General features: G+C 55.9%; 7 protein-coding genes across 7 annotated transcripts; 3 read left to right on the top strand and 4 right to left on the bottom strand.

The window, feature by feature from the left end:
- Positions 1-64: 64 nt before the first annotated feature.
- Positions 65-3055, bottom strand: KRP23_3144 (E3 SUMO-protein ligase ZBED1; the record flags this gene model as incomplete). The annotated part of the gene is made up of 1 exon (XM_067887961.1): positions 65-3055. The coding sequence occupies one exon, from the start codon at positions 3053-3055 to the stop codon at positions 65-67; it is 2991 nt and encodes a 996-aa protein (XP_067750505.1).
- Positions 3056-4624: 1569 nt separating this feature from the next.
- On the bottom strand, positions 4625-5311 carry KRP23_3143 (uncharacterized protein; the record flags this gene model as incomplete). The annotated part of the gene is made up of 1 exon (XM_067887960.1): positions 4625-5311. One exon carries the CDS (start codon positions 5309-5311, stop codon positions 4625-4627), a length of 687 nt encoding a protein of 228 aa, XP_067750504.1.
- Positions 5312-10386: 5075 nt separating this feature from the next.
- Positions 10387-11073, top strand: KRP23_3142 (uncharacterized protein; the record flags this gene model as incomplete). The annotated part of the gene is made up of 1 exon (XM_067887959.1): positions 10387-11073. The coding sequence occupies one exon, from the start codon at positions 10387-10389 to the stop codon at positions 11071-11073; it is 687 nt and encodes a 228-aa protein (XP_067750503.1).
- A 2529-nt stretch (positions 11074-13602) lies between these two features.
- Positions 13603-14406, top strand: KRP23_3141 (Protein NLP3; the record flags this gene model as incomplete). The annotated part of the gene is made up of 2 exons (XM_067887958.1): positions 13603-13833; positions 13942-14406. 2 exons carry the CDS (start codon positions 13603-13605, stop codon positions 14404-14406), a joined length of 696 nt encoding a protein of 231 aa, XP_067750502.1.
- Positions 14407-15292: 886 nt separating this feature from the next.
- Positions 15293-20017, bottom strand: KRP23_3140 (Guanine nucleotide exchange factor subunit R06F6.8; the record flags this gene model as incomplete). Its single annotated transcript, XM_067887957.1, has 2 exons — positions 15293-15368; positions 15444-20017. 2 exons carry the CDS (start codon positions 20015-20017, stop codon positions 15293-15295), a joined length of 4650 nt encoding a protein of 1549 aa, XP_067750501.1.
- A 146-nt stretch (positions 20018-20163) lies between these two features.
- On the top strand, positions 20164-20570 carry KRP23_3139 (putative bolA-like protein C4B3.11c; the record flags this gene model as incomplete). Its single annotated transcript, XM_067887955.1, has 2 exons — positions 20164-20424; positions 20493-20570. The coding sequence occupies 2 exons, from the start codon at positions 20164-20166 to the stop codon at positions 20568-20570; spliced, it is 339 nt and encodes a 112-aa protein (XP_067750500.1).
- Positions 20571-20683: 113 nt separating this feature from the next.
- Positions 20684-21414, bottom strand: KRP23_3138 (Hypoxanthine-guanine phosphoribosyltransferase; the record flags this gene model as incomplete). The annotated part of the gene is made up of 2 exons (XM_067887954.1): positions 20684-21346; positions 21409-21414. 2 exons carry the CDS (start codon positions 21412-21414, stop codon positions 20684-20686), a joined length of 669 nt encoding a protein of 222 aa, XP_067750499.1.
- Between the last annotated feature and the right edge of the window lie 1091 nt (positions 21415-22505).

The raw sequence follows: 22505 nt of genomic DNA, 5'->3' as shown, positions 1-22505 counted from the left end.
GAAAGGCCACACGAATAAACACGATAATCACCTTCGACAACATCTTCTTCATCGTCCTCCGTTCTCAAACTCCGATGCGCTCCATCTCTGGGATACGAGAAACACTTCGACAGAAAAGCACCTGAGCTGCCACTTCAATGTCCAGTCGAGCCTTCTTCTCTCGCATCAGTTGGCCATAGTTTGTAAACGCTTCTTGGAACGGCGTTGACACGGCACTAATGCACAGATACTTCTTGGCGAGTCGCGCTAGCGACGGGAAAAGTCGCTGATAGCGACTCCACCACTCCAGCGGGTCGTGCTCGGTCTCATCTGTAGCCGGCAGAGACGGCGAGTCCAGAAATTGCTGCACCTGGGCCTTTAACTTGTCGAGCTCGGTGGCAGGCTCGTCAAGCGGGAAGAACTCGTGCAACAGAGCTGCTGCCTTCTTGTTGGCAAGAGAGGCGCTTGTTGCCGATGCAGTCGAACCTTTGGCGTTCCGATCTTGTTTCTTCTGCTCGTCGCTTTGATCGTCTTCAGTAGATGAGTCGTGCTGGTGCTGGCCATCATCGACGCCTTCATCGTCCTTGTCATTCACGCCGAGAAGCAAGTAAAGTGCCTCGATGAGTCGTTCCTTCTCTGGTGCTGGCAAAAACGGCAGTGACTTGAAGCGTGGGTCTAGTAGACACGATAAATACGGCGACGATGGAGCTTGTCCTGATGAGCAGAGATCCATGTTAAGGTTGCCGACGATAGTATGACGAACTGTCGCGACAAGCGGATCAGTCACCCACGCCCCCGCATCCGCTAAATGCTTTTTCAAAGAGTGCAAGAGCGGATACACGATCGACAGGCCAGGATAAGCGAGCGGCGAGACGTGCACTAGTCCCTCAATAGGATCCAGAAGTCGTGCCAACTGCTTCAGCGCTGCCCACTCTTCCGGAGAAAGCTCACAACACACAAAGCGTAGCTGCATCGGTCTTCGAGCAGGATTCGTGTCGCTCTCCAGTCCAGTTTTGTAGCGCAGTAACATAGGCTCCAACTCCACGATGCGGCACATCATCTCCGTCGTTGAGTTCCACCGATCATCAAAGTCACAAATTACAGGTCGGGCTTCGCCACTGTTTCCGCTCGACGGTGTCGGAGTTACAGGTGTAGAAGTCTGAGCGGAAGATGCTGCGTCGTCTGCTACTGCATCTACGTTGTGGTCTTCCTTGGCACCGTCCAATTCGTCGCCCATAGTCATGCTGCCGCTGTCTGCGATGCTTACGCTGACCCCATCGGCAGTAGCAGCGATGGATGCGGCTTGAGCTGACGCTACTGAGGCTGCAGAGGCTTCCTCACCCATGCTGCGTTGTAAAGCAAGGAAAATCTGGTACTCCGAAGGATTCTGGATGAAATAGGACACATAGTTCCGGCACCTACGGGTGAGGTCAGCACATTCGCGCAAACCGCTGGAGACAGCACCCTCAAGCTCTTCCACAAAGCACCGGACGACAGCTAAACCCGGGTACTCGCTGTGGATCGCTGTCGCTTCAGCCTCTGCTTCCGCCTGGGCTTCTGCGACAGTTTGTGCGCTGTCGCTCTCGTTATCTTGTGCATTATTGGTAGTTGGGGTGTGAGGCCGCATCGTTAGAGCTGCGACTTTGGACGACGGGATATCCCACTTGTCCATGACGTCCCGGAGTAGTGCGATCGTATTCACGCGCTCGTCCAGCGGCAACACGTACACCTCCAAAACGCAATCGCGACGCCTGAAACCACGCGAGATCCAGTGGCCACTTACCGTGAGCACATTTTGGCCAAACGCAGATGTCCAGTTGTTCAGAGATAAACTCAGAACTTCGACATCCGCCATGACCTCCTTCAAAATCTCGCGCTGCGAATAGTACAGATTTGCCAGCGCCAGCTTGATCGTGTCTTCGGACGGGAGTTTAGGCACGGACCCGCCCATCCCTCCACCTCCAAAACCCAACGCGCCTCCATATCCAAAATTCAGACCAGGCGTCGGCCACTCTGTAGATCCTCCAAACAGCAGCATACTCAACTCTGTGCCCATATGAGAGACGTCCAGCGGTTCGTACTGAGCAATCAGGTACTTCAGTAACCTGTGCGTGAGAATCTTCTGGTTCGCCGCGTGGTTCGCCGCAGCGCCGCCATTGCCGGCGTTAACCCCTGGCATGTTGCCGCCGATACTGGAGCTGTGTCGTCGTCCTCGCAGCCCCGCAGTGGACCCCGTCACTGTCGAGTAGTCGAAGAACCTCTGGTCCAGTCCGACGCCCATTTCGTCGTTCAACTCGAAGCCTGCAGGGAACTGCAGAGCACCCGACGTGGCCGTCGCAGCCGCCGAGCCTGGCATCGTCACGAACCCTGACGGATCGAACTCTGCCGCTGCAACTCCAAGTGCAGCACTCGCCGAGCCAATGGCCGCAGCTGCATCACCCTGATCCACGACCAACTTGCGTCTCTTGGAAGCTGCGGAGCCTCCGCTGGCGGCTCGTCGTCTCGCAGTCCTCAGCTCCATCAGCTGGTGTCTCTGTTTGCCGCCCAAGGGCTCCCCAGGCGACAAACTGCCCAGCATCCCGGCCGTATCCGACGGTAATAAAAGACCCGAGTTCGTGGCCGCCGGTGACGTGACCATCTGCCGACGCTGCTGCTGGTGTAGCCCTCGCGGGTATTCGTAGTCGGCCGCGCACTTGCCTGGCGCATACTTGTGGTGCTTTTTCCGCAGATGGCGGTTCATGGTGGACGTCCCGCCAGAGTAAGCGAAACGCGTCGTCTGAGATGGACACAAGGTGCAGATGACGAACTTGCCGCTCGCGTCCTTGACAAAGTAGTCCCAGATGAAGCTCGGGAGGACCATTGCGGCCTCGGCCTTGTCGCTGCCCAGACGCCCCCCGCGACGGCGAGAGGAGATGGACGACGACATGGACACCTCGTCCACGTGCTCATGCTGTTGCACGCTGGCGCCCTCTTGCGGGTCCACGGAAGCGCCCACGCCCACGTCCTCCGCCGCCTTCTCTTCAACTTCGTGCGGAGCCTCGTGCGGTTCGTCCAGGACCGGGCCGATTAGCTCCATCGTGAGACCGTGGTTGTCTTGCGAATGTATGGCTCTGCGGTTCACCCGAAATCGACCAGTCACACGGCGGAGCAATAAAAGTATAGTGTAACCAACACAAGACAGATGATGTAGCGTACACCTAATGTAGCCAATTACATCAGAGGGAAATGAAAGTAAGATTGATGGTCTTGTAGCCTGAGTTCCAACGACCGTTAAAGCTGGCTGTAACACCTTCGGTTATCGTCGTACAACACGGTTGCCATCGTTCAGTGAGACTTTCCATGCGAATTCCAATAGAATCTGACTGCGAATACAGCCTTGGTGATTGCGCGACTGTCAACCAAGTTGTCCAATTCTTTTGGCGGGGTGACTCATTGGCAAGGAGTCGTTGCCCATTTCAAGAATGGACACTACATTGAATGAGAGGACTGATTAGGTGAAGTAGCTCAGCCCGCTGTCTTGTACGGGAAGTGTTTCGTCTTGGCGTGCTTAGAAATTGGAAACTGGTTCACGTAGGTTTGATGATAAGTGGCCTTCTATTTGCTGTTATGTGATTGATTTACGATGGTGGTTTTATGAGTGGTACAGTGTATTTTGTAGTTGATGCTGTCAGGTGCTTGCTGCTCCTTGGATGCGACTCAGCCTCCTGCCCCATCGCCTTTTACAACGCGATGACAGCGAAAACAGTGGCACGGCGCGATCCTGGCTCGTCCACCGTCGGTGCCGCGTCTGAAGTGGTTCCCCTTGCGAGGAGCCCGTGCGTCGCTCATATAAATCATCGTCGCCCCTCTTGCGAAATATTGACGGACTCGCGTCGCAGGGCTGTGGCGGCGAGTTTCGTTTGCGCCCGCGCAGCGTCAATCCTCACACTTGTCAGGAGCAAGCAGAGTGGGAGTTCTTCGCCTGGGCAGGTCTCAGCGCCGTTGGAGCTAGAAACAGTCTGCAGCATGACCTGGGACGGAAGAGGGCAAGAGAGTGAGATCACGGCTTGAGCTCTCTGGTTCCACCACGAGACACGAGCGGATCAATCCAGCACGACCAGTGCTCATGGCCATTGACCACCTCGCCTGTCCTCGTAGATGAGCCTTACGACCCACAAAAGAGACCCCAAACTTCGAATCGAAGCCGTTAGTCGCTTTTCGCCAGTTTGCAGCGAGTTGTACGCCACGTCTCGAAGACGCCTTTGTCATGGCGCGAACAGGCAACGGCACCTCATTCGCACCTTCAAGCCTTCTTGCATCCTACTGGTGTCTCTACAGGCTGTAGACTACAGTAGAGCGAGCAGAGCCCGTTGAATGTGTGCGCGTGACTTGGTCCGGACGTTCCTTCTCGGGTGTATCAGCGCGGCTACTATTCGGGCCTTCTATTTGATGTTTAACAGCGCGGCTACTATGGACACGTTGTCTGCTACGGTAGCAGCTCTTGGAAGGGGAAAGACAATGCACAATCTTGTAGAAATTGCAGCCCATTCATATGCGTAGGGCGGGTTGTATTTGGTTCTAACACGCAGCGGTATGGTATAGTACACTAGGTCACTCAAAGGACCGGACGGGGACACCACGAGTGGACATCGAAGAAACGCAGGCTCTAGCAGGAAGTGCCCATGCAGTCCAGCGGCAGTCGAGCGAAGGCGCGACCAGCCTCGGTGAGCTCGACACTGGTACTGCTGCTGCTGTGGCTGAGCATGGTCATGACCTTGGCAGCGACCTCATCGGCATCAGCCGCAGATGACGACCGAGAAGCTGACGGCGAGCGGCTGCGGCTGGAGGGCGATCGACCGGCCTTGGCGCGCTCAAGCGCGCGCTCCTGGCGGATGCGCTGGGCGTCCTCACGCGCGACGGCCGACCAGTTGATGGCGTTCTTCTTGGACTTCATGAGGCGGTAGGGCCAGACGATGCCGAGGCGCCGGCAGTTGCGCTTGATGGTGACGGTGGCCACGCCGAGCTGCTGCGCGGCTTCACGCTGGGACATATGGAAGTACTTGGCCATCTCCTCCGTGGTGAAGTCGAAGACGACGCGGCTCTTGCGGATCTTCTTTTGCGGGCTGGCCACGGGGTGCGCGCGCGCCTCCATGGTGGTCGTGGTGGGGGAGGCCAGTTGCGATGACGACGGAGACATCGTGGGCGGCGTCGACGTGAAGGTGTTGATGGTCATGGGTCGGGGCAGGTCGTTGCTGCTGCTACGGAAGGCGGACGGACCGCAGTGCAGCGGGTGCAGCACGTTGAAGGTGGGGAGCGCCGCAGCGCACGTGGGGAATGGCATGGTGCTCATCATGGCGGAAGGCGGAGGGCTAGACTGCTGTTGCTTGCGGGGCTCCGAGTGAATTCGCGAATGACTTGTTCCGACCGCCGCACGCACGCAGCACGCATTTCGGCGGCGGAGGCAAAGGCCGACTACGGCGAAATTCCAGGCGCGCGCGGCGGGTCAGTGCGCCACTTACCCCTTCATCCGGACACACGGACTCCTCGCTGATTAGCGCTGACACGAGCGGCACTGGCGCCAACCGGCCCGACGCTCTTCTCTCGGCGCCATCGCCTGTCGCGCCCCGAAATCTTAGTCCGCAGACGCGGCGCTCGCGAGTCTTGCCCTGCTTGGGGTGTGGCTGTGGGCGGCCCACTGGCGATAAATGAGCCTGCTACAGTGGGACGTGACCCCTTTGAAGTTGGAATAAGACAATATAGATCGCTTGAACACTCACTTTTGCAGAGGCGAGCTCGACAAACTGAACCCAAAATGGCTGCACTCTGCGACGCGCTCCCATTGGCGGTCACGACCTGGACGCCGTCTCTAGGTCGGCGCCCATTGGCCTGCCGCGTCTTAGGTCCACATTGAAACCTAGCATGAAGTGCACATGAAACACGCGCCACGACGGACTTGTCGGTGAGTAATATTTGACAGTGCCAATGCAGCAAGAAGCTGCCACTGCCGCGCTGGGCTCACCCAGAAGCGCCCCACGACACCTGGTTTGGCGGCTCGCGCGCTGCGCACCAGGCCCAAGCGGTCGGCGTCGGCTCGATCTGGCCACTCGGCCCAAACGGACCGCCTCAAGTGGCCGCTCCCGCACTCGTGTCTCTGCTGGGTCACAGTTTTGCTTGAAGGAAGGCCTAGCGCGCTTCCGAAGGACAGGCCGTTTCGGCCGTCACGGGCGTCGCACCATTGCGTGTGGATAAGATGCGATGGATCTCCAGGATGACACCCATGCGACCTGCACTCGCTCGCTCGCGAAAACTATCCATCTAGCCCACTTCAACGTGATCAAGCCAAACCTGTATTTGCGTCCGACCAGCAGCGGCCACCCGATGCTCGGCGCATATTCTGCACTGACCGGCAGCGCCGTATCAGCGGTTTCAGCGTCACCCCCCGTGTTTCGGAGCCGCACAAAGCGCTCGACAGGCGTGTGCTCCCGAAAAGACCTTCATCTCAGACAAGTGTGTAGGAGTTCAGCGCTCGAGTGAGCTCCGCTACTATTTCCAGCCTAGACTTGAGTGAAGTTTCTGTTCTGCGCTTCTGCCATCCGTGCGTAACTCCGGACAGCCACGCGCGCACCGCCGAAACAGATAGCTTCAACGGCGTTGGAGCAAGTCTGGCGCTGGCGTCTTCGCCATGAAGGTTAAGAAGCATCAAGCAGGCTGAAGTGGCCAGTATCGGGTTGTTCCCCGCGCGTGGATTTCGGTCCACATATATGGCTATCCGCGCGCACGTGGAAATTCATTCGTGCTGGCAAAGAATCCTTCAGGTAAAAGGAGTGATCCCGTGTGCAATTGTGTTGGTATCCTCTTGGTGGTTTGTACTAGTGTGTTACTAGTAGCTGACTAGTGGCTTCGCTTTTGCCGGGGTCACATGGCAGGCAGAGATCGCATGGCTAATATGGATTGGAACTGCAGCCATGACAGGAGGCGCTTCCTATACTCCACGTTGGCCTCTAAGTGAGTGGTGTGCCATCGTACAGCGTAGGAAGCTGAACCACGACGGGCTTCATTACGGTTTTCCACCCATGCGCTCGAACCCATGCAATGCAGTTGCAAGTAGCAGCGTATGTACCTGAAGCCCGCCGTCGGCGATCGTCTGGCTGGAGATCACCACCACTGTCTTCCTGCCCTCGTGGTCCCCACCGAGAGGCTGGTGTCGTCGCGTGGCCCCCCATGCACCGAGTTGGTGCGGCCACCTTAGACAAATGGAAGAAGCACGTCGATACTTGGCATATGGATACGAGTGGCGGGATCTCCACAATACTTGCGGCTTCGGACACAGCGCGCTCAGCAGAGGGCGGGAAAGGTACCGGTAGTGCGATACAATAAATAGTCTCTTTTTCTAAAACAAAAAATGTATTATTGGAAAAAAGGTATTTACGTAATAAAAGAACTTTTGTTTTTGGATGCCAAAGCTCCTGGTCCGAGGACTCCGCTGAGAAGGTGACTGGCCCAATCGGGTCCTTTCACTAGCTACAACTACGGCTTTAGGCAATTCAAGCGAATGACCTTCATCGACGCGAGCAGGGCTGCCGTCGCTGGCAAACCAAAGTCAGCAATACCACACGCTTCCCGGACATTCCTTAACACGACTCACAGGCCACCACTGCTTCACTTACGCAACACCATCGACAGCAGGAGGAGGAAACATTGGATGCACCGGAATCTCTCTCGGATCGGCGTCAAGCTTGAACGTCGTCGGACCGAGAGGTAGTGATGGTGCCCAGCGACTGGAAATACACGCTGGTAACTGGCTGGTTTGTCATGATGTTGCCTTGCTCGTTTGCCAATGAAGAGAGCCCCGTACAGTCCGGCAGGCGCACTGTTATTCAATTCGCTGGAGGGCGACACCAGGCACGCCGCTCGCGTTGCAGAGCACCGCCTGCGTGGGCAGTATGGGTCTGGACACCGTACTCACCAGATCAACTCGATAACCAAGCGCATCTTAGTCAAAAGCTTAGTCAGCCTGATCGGGTGAGCCACGGGACCAAATTGCCATATTGCGCGTGTCAGCGAGGCGAGAGCACCGCTCATTGTATCAGCATCCGATTTGTATCTCGCTGTCTCCTCTCATTCAGTCCAGAACGGTTGTCCGCGGGCCCCACCAAGTTCAGCGTTCGCGGGGTGGACCTCGCACGGGCATCGCAACACCACCTACAGAGAAGGAGCTCAAAGCACTTTCAGCTCCTGATGTCGTTCGTTCGGGATTCTCAGCGACGCTCGGACAATTCAGTAGTCGCTCCAATAATAAATATTCCTCGTAAAGTAGAACCAATAATTATTGTCAGATATTAGTTTGCTTTTTTTTTTACTGTAGACACAATAACATATTTTTTGTATTAGAAAAAGAGACTATTTATTGTATCGCACTACCGGTACCTTTCCCGCCCTCTGCTGAGCGCGCTGTGTCCGAAGCCGCAAGTATTGTGGAGATCCCGCCACTCGTATCCATATGCCAAGTATCGACGTGCTTCTTCCATTTGTCTAAGGTGGCCGCACCAACTCGGTGCATGGGGGGCCACGCGACGACACCAGCCTCTCGGTGGGGACCACGAGGGCAGGAAGACAGTGGTGGTGATCTCCAGCCAGACGATCGCCGACGGCGGGCTTCAGGTACATACGCTGCTACTTGCAACTGCATTGCATGGGTTCGAGCGCATGGGTGGAAAACCGTAATGAAGCCCGTCGTGGTTCAGCTTCCTACGCTGTACGATGGCACACCACTCACTTAGAGGCCAACGTGGAGTATAGGAAGCGCCTCCTGTCATGGCTGCAGTTCCAATCCATATTAGCCATGCGATCTCTGCCTGCCATGTGACCCCGGCAAAAGCGAAGCCACTAGTCAGCTACTAGTAACACACTAGTACAAACCACCAAGAGGATACCAACACAATTGCACACGGGATCACTCCTTTTACCTGAAGGATTCTTTGCCAGCACGAATGAATTTCCACGTGCGCGCGGATAGCCATATATGTGGACCGAAATCCACGCGCGGGGAACAACCCGATACTGGCCACTTCAGCCTGCTTGATGCTTCTTAACCTTCATGGCGAAGACGCCAGCGCCAGACTTGCTCCAACGCCGTTGAAGCTATCTGTTTCGGCGGTGCGCGCGTGGCTGTCCGGAGTTACGCACGGATGGCAGAAGCGCAGAACAGAAACTTCACTCAAGTCTAGGCTGGAAATAGTAGCGGAGCTCACTCGAGCGCTGAACTCCAACACACTTGTCTGAGATGAAGGTCTTTTCGGGAGCACACGCCTGTCGAGCGCTTTGTGCGGCTCCGAAACACGGGGGGTGACGCTGAAACCGCTGATACGGCGCTGCCGGTCAGTGCAGAATATGCGCCGAGCATCGGGTGGCCGCTGCTGGTCGGACGCAAATACAGGTTTGGCTTGATCACGTTGAAGTGGGCTAGATGGATAGTTTTCGCGAGCGAGCGAGTGCAGGTCGCATGGGTGTCATCCTGGAGATCCATCGCATCTTATCCACACGCAATGGTGCGACGCCCGTGACGGCCGAAACGGCCTGTCCTTCGGAAGCGCGCTAGGCCTTCCTTCAAGCAAAACTGTGACCCAGCAGAGACACGAGCGCGGGAGCGGCCACTTGAGGCGGTCCGTTTGGGCCGAGTGGCCAGATCGAGCCGACGCCGACCGCTTGGGCCTGGTGCGCAGCGCGCGAGCCGCCAAACCAGGTGTCGTGGGGCGCTTCTGGGTGAGCCCGGCGCGGCAGTGGCAGCTTCTTGCTGCATTGGCACTGTCAAATATTACTCACCGACAAGTCCGTCGTGGCGCGTGTTTCATGTGCACTTCATGCTAGGTTTCAATGTGGACCTAAGACGCGGCAGGCCAATGGGCGCCGACCTAGAGACGGCGTCCAGGTCGTGACCGCCAATGGGAGCGCGTCGCAGAGTGCAGCCATTTTGGGTTCAGTTTGTCGAGCTCGCCTCTGCAAAAGTGAGTGTTCAAGCGATCTATATTGTCTTATTCCAACTTCAAAGGGGTCACGTCCCACTGTAGCAGGCTCATTTATCGCCAGTGGGCCGCCCACAGCCACACCCCAAGCAGGGCAAGACTCGCGAGCGCCGCGTCTGCGGACTAAGATTTCGGGGCGCGACAGGCGATGGCGCCGAGAGAAGAGCGTCGGGCCGGTTGGCGCCAGTGCCGCTCGTGTCAGCGCTAATCAGCGAGGAGTCCGTGTGTCCGGATGAAGGGGTAAGTGGCGCACTGACCCGCCGCGCGCGCCTGGAATTTCGCCGTAGTCGGCCTTTGCCTCCGCCGCCGAAATGCGTGCTGCGTGCGTGCGGCGGTCGGAACAAGTCATTCGCGAATTCACTCGGAGCCCCGCAAGCAGCAGCAGTCTAGCCCTCCGCCTTCCGCCATGATGAGCACCATGCCATTCCCCACGTGCGCTGCGGCGCTCCCCACCTTCAACGTGCTGCACCCGCTGCACTGCGGTCCGTCCGCCTTCCGTAGCAGCAGCAACGACCTGCCCCGACCCATGACCATCAACACCTTCACGTCGACGCCGCCCACGATGTCTCCGTCGTCGTCGCAACTGGCCTCCCCCACCACGACCACCATGGAGGCGCGCGCGCACCCCGTGGCCAGCCCGCAAAAGAAGATCCGCAAGAGCCGCGTCGTCTTCGACTTCACCACGGAGGAGATGGCCAAGTACTTCCATATGTCCCAGCGTGAAGCCGCGCAGCAGCTCGGCGTGGCCACCGTCACCATCAAGCGCAACTGCCGGCGCCTCGGCATCGTCTGGCCCTACCGCCTCATGAAGTCCAAGAAGAACGCCATCAACTGGTCGGCCGTCTCGCGTGAGGACGCCCAGCGCATCCGCCAGGAGCGCGCGCTTGAGCGCGCCAAGGCCGGTCGATCGCCCTCCAGCCGCAGCCGCTCGCCGTCAGCTTCTCGGTCGTCATCTGCGGCTGATGCCGATGAGGTCGCTGCCAAGGTCATGACCATGCTTAGCCACAGTAGCAGCAGTACCAGTGTCGAGCTCACCGAGGCTGGTCGCGCCTTCGCTCGACTGCCGCTGGACTGCATGGGCACTTCCTGCTAGAGCCTGCGTTTCTTCGATGTCCACTCGTGGTGTCCTCGTCCGGTCCTTTGAGTGACCTAGTGTACTATACCATACCGCTGCGTGTTAGAACCAAATACAACCCGCCCTACGCATATGAATGGGCTGCAATTTCTACAAGATTATGCATTGTCTTTCCCCTTCCAAGAGCTGCTACCGTAGCAGACAACGTGTCCATAGTAGCCGCGCTGTTAAACACCAAATAGAAGGCCCGAATAGTAACCGCGCTGATACACCCGAGAAGGAACGTCCGGACCAAGTCACGCGCACACATTCAACGGGCTCTGCTCGCTCTACTGTAGTCTACAGCCTGTAGAGACACCAGTAGGATGCAAGAAGGCTTGAAGATGCGAATGAGGTGCCGTTGCCTGTTCGCGCCATGACAAAGGCGTCTTCGAGACGTGGCGTACAACTCGCTGCAAACTGGCGAAAAGCGACTAACGGCTTCGATTCGAAGTTTGGGGTCTCTTTTGTGGGTCGTAAGGCTCATCTACGAGGACAGGCGAGGTGGTCAATGGCCATGAGCACTGGTCGTGCTGGATTGATCCGCTCGTGTCTCGTGGTGGAACCAGAGAGCTCAAGCCGTGATCTCACTCTCTTGCCCTCTTCCGTCCCAGGTCATGCTGCAGACTGTTTCTAGCTCCAACGGCGCTGAGACCTGCCCAGGCGAAGAACTCCCACTCTGCTTGCTCCTGACAAGTGTGAGGATTGACGCTGCGCGGGCGCAAACGAAACTCGCCGCCACAGCCCTGCGACGCGAGTCCGTCAATATTTCGCAAGAGGGGCGACGATGATTTATATGAGCGACGCACGGGCTCCTCGCAAGGGGAACCACTTCAGACGCGGCACCGACGGTGGACGAGCCAGGATCGCGCCGTGCCACTGTTTTCGCTGTCATCGCGTTGTAAAAGGCGATGGGGCAGGAGGCTGAGTCGCATCCAAGGAGCAGCAAGCACCTGACAGCATCAACTACAAAATACACTGTACCACTCATAAAACCACCAACATGAATCAATCACATAACAGCAAATAGAAGGCCACTTATCATCAAACCTATGTAAACCAGTTTCCAATTTCTAAGCACGCCAAGACGAAACACTTCCCGAAGTGGGCTGAGCTGCTCCAGCTCCTACTAGGTGTCCTATAATTGTGTCGGTACCCCGGTAGTGGTCGCCTCCGATTGAGAGGCTGTCAGATTCGGCTTGAATCGATCTCCTTTCTGGTTCATCATGTACCACAGCAGGATTCTAAGTCGCAAAAGATACAATCAATTACTTGTTGCAGCGATACCAATCTCCGTCAGCAATATCTTCGTAAGCAATACTTACTCGAGTTGTCTCCACTTCGCTGACTGCCCTGGTACACCGCGACTGTAGCGTCGGCACACACAAAAAAACGTTTTTTTTTAGTGATACAAATCTGATAGCACGGATGATATTAAGGGCACCAATCTCCTGTCTACGGTAAGGCTTATTGTACAAGGGTCGCAAGTACACATAAAGCCTGCAAGAGCGAACCAGAACATCGGAGCGATTGTGATGGATACTGCATGAACTGTTTGTAAACACACACACAAGAGGTGTCCGCCACGACAGCGTACATGCAACACTTCGGATCCGCATCCAAGACGAACTGTTGAAAACTAGCAGCGACAATACGTCGCTAGATAACGCTGAGGTAGTATCTATACAGTCTAGCGTTTTCATTATACAGTCTAGCGTTTTCATCTGAGACGCTGGGACCTCGAAAGCAAGCAGGCTATTCGGGACGACACAATACACCATCCCACCAGGACCTGAAAGTGGTGGTGATCATAGGCGATTTTTCGTACTCAAGTATTAATCGGCCGGCATACCTCAGAATGGTCGCAATCAAGAGTTTCAAAACACGTCCACTTGAGCTAAGCCCGCACCGATCCAGTTCATTTACGATTTATCCTTCGACCACAATTAAGTTTGTTTTAGACCATCGCTCTAAGCCTGCTCGCATCAGCCACTTGGGTCGCAAGTCTAGTATAAAAAAAACGTACACATATCCTAGTTACTCCGATTCTGAAAACGGCTCAGAGTGCCTTGGACAAAATTGAACGTCCGTATACCAGTAAGCCCGGCCGTCCATCCGTATGGGTGGCACCATGTTGATTTAGGGATTATACTCGCAATTGTAGATTTGCTCTATGTACGTTTAGAGTAACGTACTTGAGCTCTTGTTCTGGGGCTTTGGCGCCACGGGATTGCAGTGTAAGTTTGTGCAGAGCTGGGAAGCTCACTTCATGAGCCTGCCAAGTACAGACTTTGTTATCGTAAAGGAGAACTCTCGAACACAACGACATCGATGAGTTTATTATAGTGTCCGGCTCCCAGTCCCCAGTGGAGCGATCAAACAAGAGCACCTATTCATTCTTATTTGGTCGACGAATATCACAGACGAGGGCTCACCTGCCCCAGTCGGCACAGTGCTCCGGCTCGAGCCTTCAAGGACATTCACTCTCTCGCCACCAAGAAAAGCAGCATGAGCTCCATGAGGCCTCCGCTTCTAGAGGCTTCACCTGCCGCTGCTGCTCGTGGCAGCATCAGCGACGGTGACCAAGACGCAACAGCTCACAGCGACGTCGAACTAGAAGACGAGGACACGGCACCAAGTGACTCGGAAGATGAGGGATCCTCGCACTCGAGACGCCGACAGCGGATACACTTCGACGTGCAGCAGCTGCAAACCGTCTACCACCTGCCACTCAAGACGGTGAGCACTCGCGTCTGTGAGCCACCCGACTAGAAGTAGTTAGGCTAGAGCCCCCACTTTGTTGCTGTGAGAGTGATGGACGCGACGTTGAGGTGTGTTTCTGCTCAGGCGGCCGAACGACTCGGAGTGTGCGAGGCGGCGCTCAAGCGCATCTGCCGACGCAACCGCATTCACAAGTGGCCGTACAGACAGCTATCGTCCGTGCGCCGACGCATCGCCGACCTCAAGGAGCGACGTGCGGCGTCGCTGCTGGAAGAACGAGGCGTTGAGGGTCCGGAAGTAAGCGACTCACTGAGTTCTCTCATGGCGGAAGCGTTTGATGTCAGTCTACAACAATTGGAGGAGGAGCAAGCCCGGATCATCCAGTCCGCTCATCAACCGCGTCGTCCGAGGAAGACGATTCAGTGTCAAGCCACGAACCAGCGACAGCGACCGGAGACGTTGGCGGGTCACGTTCACTGTTTCCGAAGCAAGATTGCAGATCTGCCGCCGCTGGATCTGCGTCGAGTCGACCGCGACTTCCCGTTGCTGTTCCTCGCTAACGTGTGCGAGTCCGTCCGAGCCTATCACTAGGCAGCAGTAGTACTATGATGGCGTAAATCATAAATAAAAAAAAGAGCTCTCGGTGTGGTTTGACAACGAATTGCTCGTCTGCGCTTCTAATGGAACTACGACATCGTGCATCGCTTCGTTTCGGGGGAATATGTCCAATTATCACGTGGGTTGTGTAATGGATCGCCCTGTGAACGAGGAGTGCCCAATCCGGACGAGAACAGACCGATTGAAATACGCGACACCATTCGGGGAGCGAGGACAGAGGGCCTTACAGCTCGCACCTCTTTCGAATTTTATGGGAGATATGGGGCACTTCGTATGTGGCAAAGTCGGATTGAGCACGGCAGATATGGACGAACGTATCTACGCTGAATCGAGACCCAACGACTTGGCAAAGTGGTTTGCAAATTCCTCATGCGGCTCACAGATTCTACTCCCAAGGACATCCTCGAGCTTGCGGGGGATAGGTTGTTGTTTTACCTTTCTCGCGAGGCGCTCTCGTTTCCAGTTCGGAGAAGTGTCAAGCTCTACCAAGAGCTGGCGCTGTTGCATCCGACACATTTTAGCTTGGAGCAACTGTGTTTCAACGTCCTCGTCGATGAATTCAAGGATTACCTTTTGGGCCCATTTCAACGGGTATCTTCTCGACTACGTTGTCCGAACGCGAGTTTTTTTTCGAGGAATAATTATAATACCCTGTCGCCAGCAAACTATCTAAATGTCTTCCAGTTTTCATTATTCTAGGCACGCCAAGACGACACGCTTCACTTACAAGAAAGAGCGGCCGAGCTGCTCCAGCTACCAGTTAACAGATCCTCCAAGCGTCCAGACGGCCGAGTAGCATGTGCAATGGCGGCCTGTCACCTCTGACTGGAGTTGCCAGCTCGGACTTGAATCAACCTCCTCACTGTTCCATCACGTGCTTGATGCGCGCGACCCACTCGTCGTAGTGCGCTTCTGTCACAGCTTGCAGCAGGATCCTAGGTCGCAAACGATGGCATCCGTTAAGTTAGTTGTTGCATACCAATCGGCAGAGACTATGAAGTGAAGCTTACCTGAGCTGTCTCCGCTTGTTGCCCTGGATGAAGATCTGGTACAGTCGGTCTAAAATCGTGGCGCTGTCCTCCTCTGGCTGGCGTTCCTCTGGAGACTTGTGCGGGAGCTTCGCTTGCAGATCCTCGACACACCAGACCACGCGTTCATACTCGCCGCGCACTAGATTATCCCACACCAAAGAGGCTAGCTGCTCGTCAATGCTGTGCTTGGTGTCCTTGGACGGGGTTGGGTGAGAATACGAAGAATCGTCAAACGACGGGTGTTCCCAATCGCGGGCAACACGCACCACGTGCTGCGCGAGCACCCACTCCTCTTGGTCGACGCACTGCTTCAGCAGTTCTGCTGCGCTCTCCACTCGCAAAGGCAACGACGAGCCCGAGACTGTCGAGCACTCCTCCAGGATAAGCAAAAAGTTGGCAGCCGTTCGCAGCTCTGATCGCTGCTGGCAGATCGCGAGTAGATCCATCGGGTCTCCCGCCGCGGGAAACAACATCTTCAAGCGTGAAGGCTCGCTTTTACGCGCAACATGCGCAACGATTTCACAGTATTCCGCGATATCACTTTCTGGCTGCTGCTCTCTATCTCCAGGACGCAGGAGCTGAATAGAGATGTGTAGTTTCTCTTCTGGGCACCGCTTAGCGAAGCAGGCCTCAAGCATGGAGTGCAGGAAAAGCTCTTGCGTTGGGGTCGACAGGGCAAACTGCTTCCGAACGCCATCCAGCACGAGACGCGCCCACGACAGCTGCTCATTCTGTACAAGGAAACACAATAGCGTGTGGAAAATGGGCTGCACGCGCGCAAACACATCGTAGCATGGCAGGAGCACGCCCGACGGAACATACACATCCTGTGACACACCCACGAGCAGGCCAAAAGCCTGCTCGGCACCCAGCACCTTAACGTCAAAGTCAAAGCGCAGCATGCCGTCCTTCGCGGAAGGATCGTCCACCGACGTCACACAACCACGCAAGTTGGAATGTCCGTCCTTGAGAGGCATTCTTCCTGTCCCAACACCAACTCCAGTACCATTAGACAGGAAGCCATCCAGAGCGATTCCGTATTCGCTGATGACTTGCTCATACATCTCAGCAGTGGGTGGTGCTGTCCCAAATTCAATCTCGTATGTCTTGGCACGAAGCGGGTCATGACAAGCCAAAAAGGTCTCCAGGCGACGGCTGTCCTGCTCGAATGCTTTAGTGTGGGTCATGTAGACTCCATCGAGCAACGGCAGCCACACCTTCATGCCTTCGGGGCCGTACAACCCGTAAATGAGCCTGCACGGTGCAGGCCACGACGCACACGCCTGCGGAGTCACGAACAGTCTGGCCATCGTACTCACGTTTGAGCACAGTAGCCGCTGTGACCGGTTCTCTGGGTCCCAGACAATTACGTCACCTGCACTATCAAGGAATGCGAATCGCGGCAGTACTTCTTCAGGAGTATACTGGTCGGGTACTTCGCCACCCACGAGCATATTGACAAAACTCGAGAGCCAGCCCTCGCCATCCTGCTCGTGTTCGCGCTCCGCCTGATACTTCCGTTGCTGCTGTTCTCTTAGTCTTTCGTCTTGGATGTGCAAAAACCGCGGTAGCACAGCGAAGTCTAAGATAGAGTTTCGCCTGCAAGTACCAACAGGCTGTGACTCAACCACCCGAGACGGCAAATTAACTTGCCGCTTGAGCTGAATCTCCATTCTGAGATCGTTTTGTTTGACGGCGCCTCCATGTTTCAGATCAAAGCACCACAGCTCACTCCTGGAGACACAGAACAGATTCTTCTGAGCATTGTCGCTATCCATGATGAAAAAACAGTCGTCAGCATCATCACCAATCGAGCGTCCGCCCAGCGCCGCTGCTCCGCGACTACGTGCAGCATTTTCCCCTTCACGCGCGAAAACGAGCTTCTCCAAAATGGATTCCTCATCCAAATGATTCCTTGGGTACGCTTGCAAATGTAGTGACTGGTGCTTTTCACTAAATCGCGTGAAGTTCACCACGACTACATCCTCGCCCACCCATAGCAACGAGTACACGAACATATCTTGTTCATCGTTCACGTTTCCAAACATTCGCCACTTTCCTGTCGTGACATTCAACAAGCAAAAGCCTCTTTGTCCAGCCACCGCCATATGATTCCCACTGGCGCTCAAAGCCACGAGACGGAGAGGACAGCACTTTTCGAACTCAGTAGGCACACTCCAGTTAACGCACGAAGTTACTGCGCAAGGATCGTCAAGCGATGGCGCCGCCACCAACCGAACGGTCTTGCTCTCAAGCAAAGCCAGCCGAGACGATCTTCCTCCAGAGAGTGGCACAGTCTTAGCAAAGTCAAACTCGGCGAAGGCCGTTGCCGGTCTCTGTCGCATTTTCACAAGTTCACGATGAGCATGCAGCTCCTTGAGCTTCTTCTGTTTGGCGAGGTAGAGCTTCTGAGCTAGTACTGCGTTCCCGTACTCGGTAATCACATTCAAAAAGTGGTTTGGATTCCACACCGGAAACAGAGCAAACAACAACTTCACATATTTGTGCTTGGCAACACGAGACGAGGTGCCCTGGATCGCTTCCCAGCCGTCAAACTTTGCACGTCGTTCGAACTCCATCAGAGGGGGGCGCACTTCTAGATCACAGTCCCCATGCAACGCCTGCATTCGCAGCGCATATTCCCGGATACACAGATTCTCGTCATCCAGCATGTGAATACCGTGCGCATCCATAAACTCGGACGAGGATAGCGCCTCAACAGCGAGCAGGAACACTTGCTCCCACTTTAGTCGCATAAATGAAAGCACCACTTCTTCGTTGTCCGGCAACTCTTTGATCTCACTCACAATCTGCTCAAACGGAAAGTTGACGACCTTTAAGTTGTTGTTAATCCCCACAAGCAAGTCGCCACCCTGAATCTGACCGCAAACCTCCGCAGGGCCGACACCGCCATCACGCGCTCGTTTCGTGAAACTTTTGTCGCTCCGGACCCAAGCACCACAGCGACCCGGCGCACCCGACAGCGACAAACACAGTCCGTCTTCGCCTTTCAGCACCTTTGCCTCCACCGTCTCGAACAAGTTTGACGCCTCGGTCAGCTCCACGTCTGCCTCCTCTTCGACCTCTCTCAGAATGTCATCTTCTGGCAGCTGGACCAGCTGAGTCGACTGCTCTCCACGAGGCACAACAATCAGAGAATTGCTCTCCTGCGTCCACACCAAAGCAAGCACACCGAAGGCGCACACTTCCTTGAGGTTGTGCTCATCAATCTTCTCTGGTCGCTCCTGGTTATGTTGCGGCAAGCTCGACATCAGGCGGCATCCGTCGGTGGAGAAAAGCGAGAACCCTCGCAGCTCGTAGCCCACCGCAACGCTTCGTCCATCATGCGACCACGTCAAAGCCGTGACTGAGCCGACATCTTCCGGTGAGTATCCCCACGCCACAAGACTCAGCTCCCGAATCGGCTCAAGCGTCAATGCCGACTGCACTTGGTCGTCAGCAGCTGCAGGTTTCGTTTTACCGCTCTGTTCCACCCTTTTGAGCGACAGCCGGAAGAGCGAGACCCCTCCGTCCGACCAGCCCAGCGCCAACCTCGACGCGCTGGCATCCAAACTCGTCGTGGTACAACTGCCATTGCCCGCCGTCTCCGTGTTGCTGTCCCTCTCCGTGTTAATCAGCGACAGCAACTGGTCAATGCTCTTTTTAGCGGGCGACAACAACATGATGAAGCATTTACCCCCTGCAAAGCTCGCAACGAGGTAAAGTGACGCAATCTGCGACTCCAGGTCGGCCGTTGCACACGTGAGTTCGTAACAAGTCGGCGGCTCCGCGTCGTCGGACACCGCCAAGTGCGCGCGGACGTCGATCTTCCAGATCTTGGCCGAGCTGTCCGCCGTGCTGAACCACGAGCTCTGGCCGTCCCTGGCGTCCGTGGCGTCGGCCACTTCCACGACACAAATCATGCCGCTCGCCATGCCCACAAACAGGTACTTGCTGCCAGGTACGGCGCTCATGGAGGTCGCCACGTCTTCGTAATCACTCTGTGACGCGCCCTGATTCAACGGGTAGTCTTCAACGAACTGGGCGCCAAGTTGAAGTGACTTGGAAGCTGCCGGTACCCCTTCTTCCCCCTCGGTTTCCTCTGCAAATGCGGGCTGGTCCAGAATGGCGTTGACGTCCTCTGGAGAGTGATGGTCAGGTGTCTCCGCGCGCAGTAGCAGTGAGTGCAGCCCCTCGAACGCGTAGAACTCTACGGACTGCGACTCCTTTCCCACGACAGCGAGGCGGTCCCCCGAGACCCACGCAGCCCACAGTTGTCGCTGCGTGCTCTCTCGCATGCGTCCATCCGTGTCCTCCTCGCCCTCTGATTCGCTGTCAATATGCTCCACGAACTGCCCGCCGCGGCGACAGCGCGCCAAGAGCCGACGGCCGGCGCCAGGCAGCCCCAGCGATGCGCCCCACAGCGCCACCCGACCGGACGTCACGCGCGCAAACACGCGCTGCGACGGGTGCATAGCAAGCGCCACGTCTTCCAAGCGCTCGCGCGCCGTGGACGCCGCGTAGGCGCGCGGAGGCCCGCTGCAGAAGAACATGGCGGAGCTGCTGCTACGTGGTCGATCCGGAATGACGTCGCCATTTTGTCAAGACACTAAAGCGATGGCAAGTCACTAAAACGGAGTGTTCCATTTCAGCCAATCGCATACCATAGTGCTGGTGGTTCGTCACTAACCAAGGGACGATGCTGAGCGCAGTGCGGGGACGGATGATGGCGGCGGCCAAGCGCCCGCTTGTGGGGAGCGCGAGGTTCGCGTCGACCGCGGACGGCGCCGGCTCCGAGGCAGAGCAAGCCATGCACGCGGCGCTGCAGCAACGACTGGAGGCGGTGCACGTCAAGGTCTCGGACGTGTCGGGCGGCTGCGGCTCCATGTTCGACATCGAGGTGGCGTCCGCGCAGTTCGCGGGTCAGTCGCGCGTCAAGCAGCACCGCATGGTGAACGAGGTGCGGCCACTGCCTATCGTTAGTCCATAATTGCCACTCTGACGTCGTTTGCTGTATATATGTATCAGATCCTCAAGACGGAGATCAAAAGCATGCACGGCCTCACGATCCGCACCATGACACCCGAGCAGTTCCAGAGCAAGTAGGCGCAGTTGCAGCTACTGCTAACTGACAGTGACGCACAATATATAGAAGCAAGGCTGAGACACTGGTGGGGTGATACGTGCATGTGCAGAAAGCTTGGCCGACAGAGCGGGGCTTAAGACGACGAAGCGTACTTGGCGATGCCCGCCTCGTTAATGACGCAGATGTGGTCTAGGTCGCGGAAGACCTCGTTGTAGTCGAGGCAGAAGCCGATGACGAACTTGTCGGGGATGTTGAAGCCCACAAAGTCGGCCTGGAAGCCGCAGCTCTCCGGGTTGCGCTTCTCCAGCAGACTGGCCACGCGCACCGACTCGGGCTCGTACTCGCTCAGCATGGGCACGAGCTTGGACATGGTCTTGCCCGTGTCGATGATGTCCTCGACCAGCAGCAGGCTCTTGCCCTTGAACTTGGCCAGGTCGGCGCCCGACACCTCCACGTTGCCCGTGCTCTTGGTGCCTGCGTAGCTCTTGACCTTGATGAAGTCGAACGTGAAGGGCACGTAGTCGCACTTGTTGTACTTGTGAAAGAGCCGCAGTTTGTCCACGAGCGCGTGGAAGAAGGCGCTGCCGCCCTTGAGCACACACAGCAGATGCACCGTCTTGCCCTCGTAGGCGTAGCGGATGTCCTGCGCCAGCTTCTCCACGCGGTCCTCGATGAGCCCCTTGGAGATGAGCACCGACTCGATGCTCTCGAGGTAGTGGTGCGGCACGAGGAACTGCGCCTTGTCGTACGTGGCGTCGTCCTCCAGGTAGATCACGCGCTTCGGGTCGTGTGCGGCCTGGTCAAAGAGACGTGGAGGTTAATAGCTGGGGAGTAAAGGAGGAGGAACAAGGCGCCTACCGCCATAACGCCCACGTGCTTGACCCTGGTGGTCTATTCTATTGTGATTCACAATTTGTGGACCAAAGGTCCCGGTTGGCTAAAAACGCTGAATGCGAGTTTTCCACTGAAAAACGCCGGGCCATTGCTGGTTTGTAGACAAGCGGCCGAATCCATTGGCTTTGGGTTGTCTTGTCCGCTGAAGTTAGAGTAAATGCTGGAGACTGTCTCGAAAATCAAATTTCAGGTACTGAGGGGGCTTCTCCCCGACGTTGTCTGCATCTGTCGGTTTGAAATGACAATTTTTCGTTTTACGCCAAGTTTGCTGGCCAGGATAAACGGTGACCAAAGCGACGTAGTGCTGCATCAAGGCGTCTCGTGTCACGTTGCATTCACTAGCGCTGAGTGGACAAGTCGACGAAGAAGTCACTACATAGTGCTCTAGCCGTCGGGTCACTGCGTCCTGATTTCTCCCGTTGATGAAGCTCTGGAGAGTGAAAATGTATTAAGAACGATCTCCAGTGGTCCGGTAACAGGCTATTGCCGAAGAGCAAAATACAGCCGCACGACATATATTGCTATATCGCAGATTTCACACTTGACCCCATCATTGAGAACGAGCAGCGATTCCAGCAGACCACTAACCTGCTCATTTTCTCTGGGTTTGCACAGCAGTCACCCCCTACAGAGCCATTCATACAGCCGGCGAACTTCACAAAAGAAGAGACTTGCCGAGGTGCAGGAGCTCAAACTGCAACAAAAGTAGGATCTCGACGAGAAGAATCGCTTGTACCAAAAACATTTGCGTTAACCCTTAGTTAAAACGGTGACAAAGAGAATTTGCGCCGAAGAAACTTGTCGGAAACAACAAGCGATCCTATCTTGAGTACCAGTAGTACTTTAACACCTTCCATGCCCACGGATATTCCAACAGAAAAAGGGTCAGGTTGCATCATGAATGGCGCCGGAAACCCAATCGTACTCGCATCCGAATGCATGCCTCCATTACCCATGCTATCCCCAACGACACGATAATGTTTTTAAAAGTCAAAGAAGTTAGGTGACAACAATGTAAAAAAACGACAACGAATAGTGTGAAATCGAGTGCTGGGTTGAAC

This window comes from Phytophthora ramorum (assembly GCF_020800215.1).
Source record: "Phytophthora ramorum isolate Pr-102 chromosome Unknown Phyram_PR-102_s0002, whole genome shotgun sequence".
Taxonomy (NCBI): Eukaryota; Oomycota; class Peronosporomycetes; order Peronosporales; family Peronosporaceae; genus Phytophthora; species Phytophthora ramorum.
Note: the sequence above shows the minus strand (reverse complement) of the source record. Positions and strands in the feature narration are given on the sequence as shown.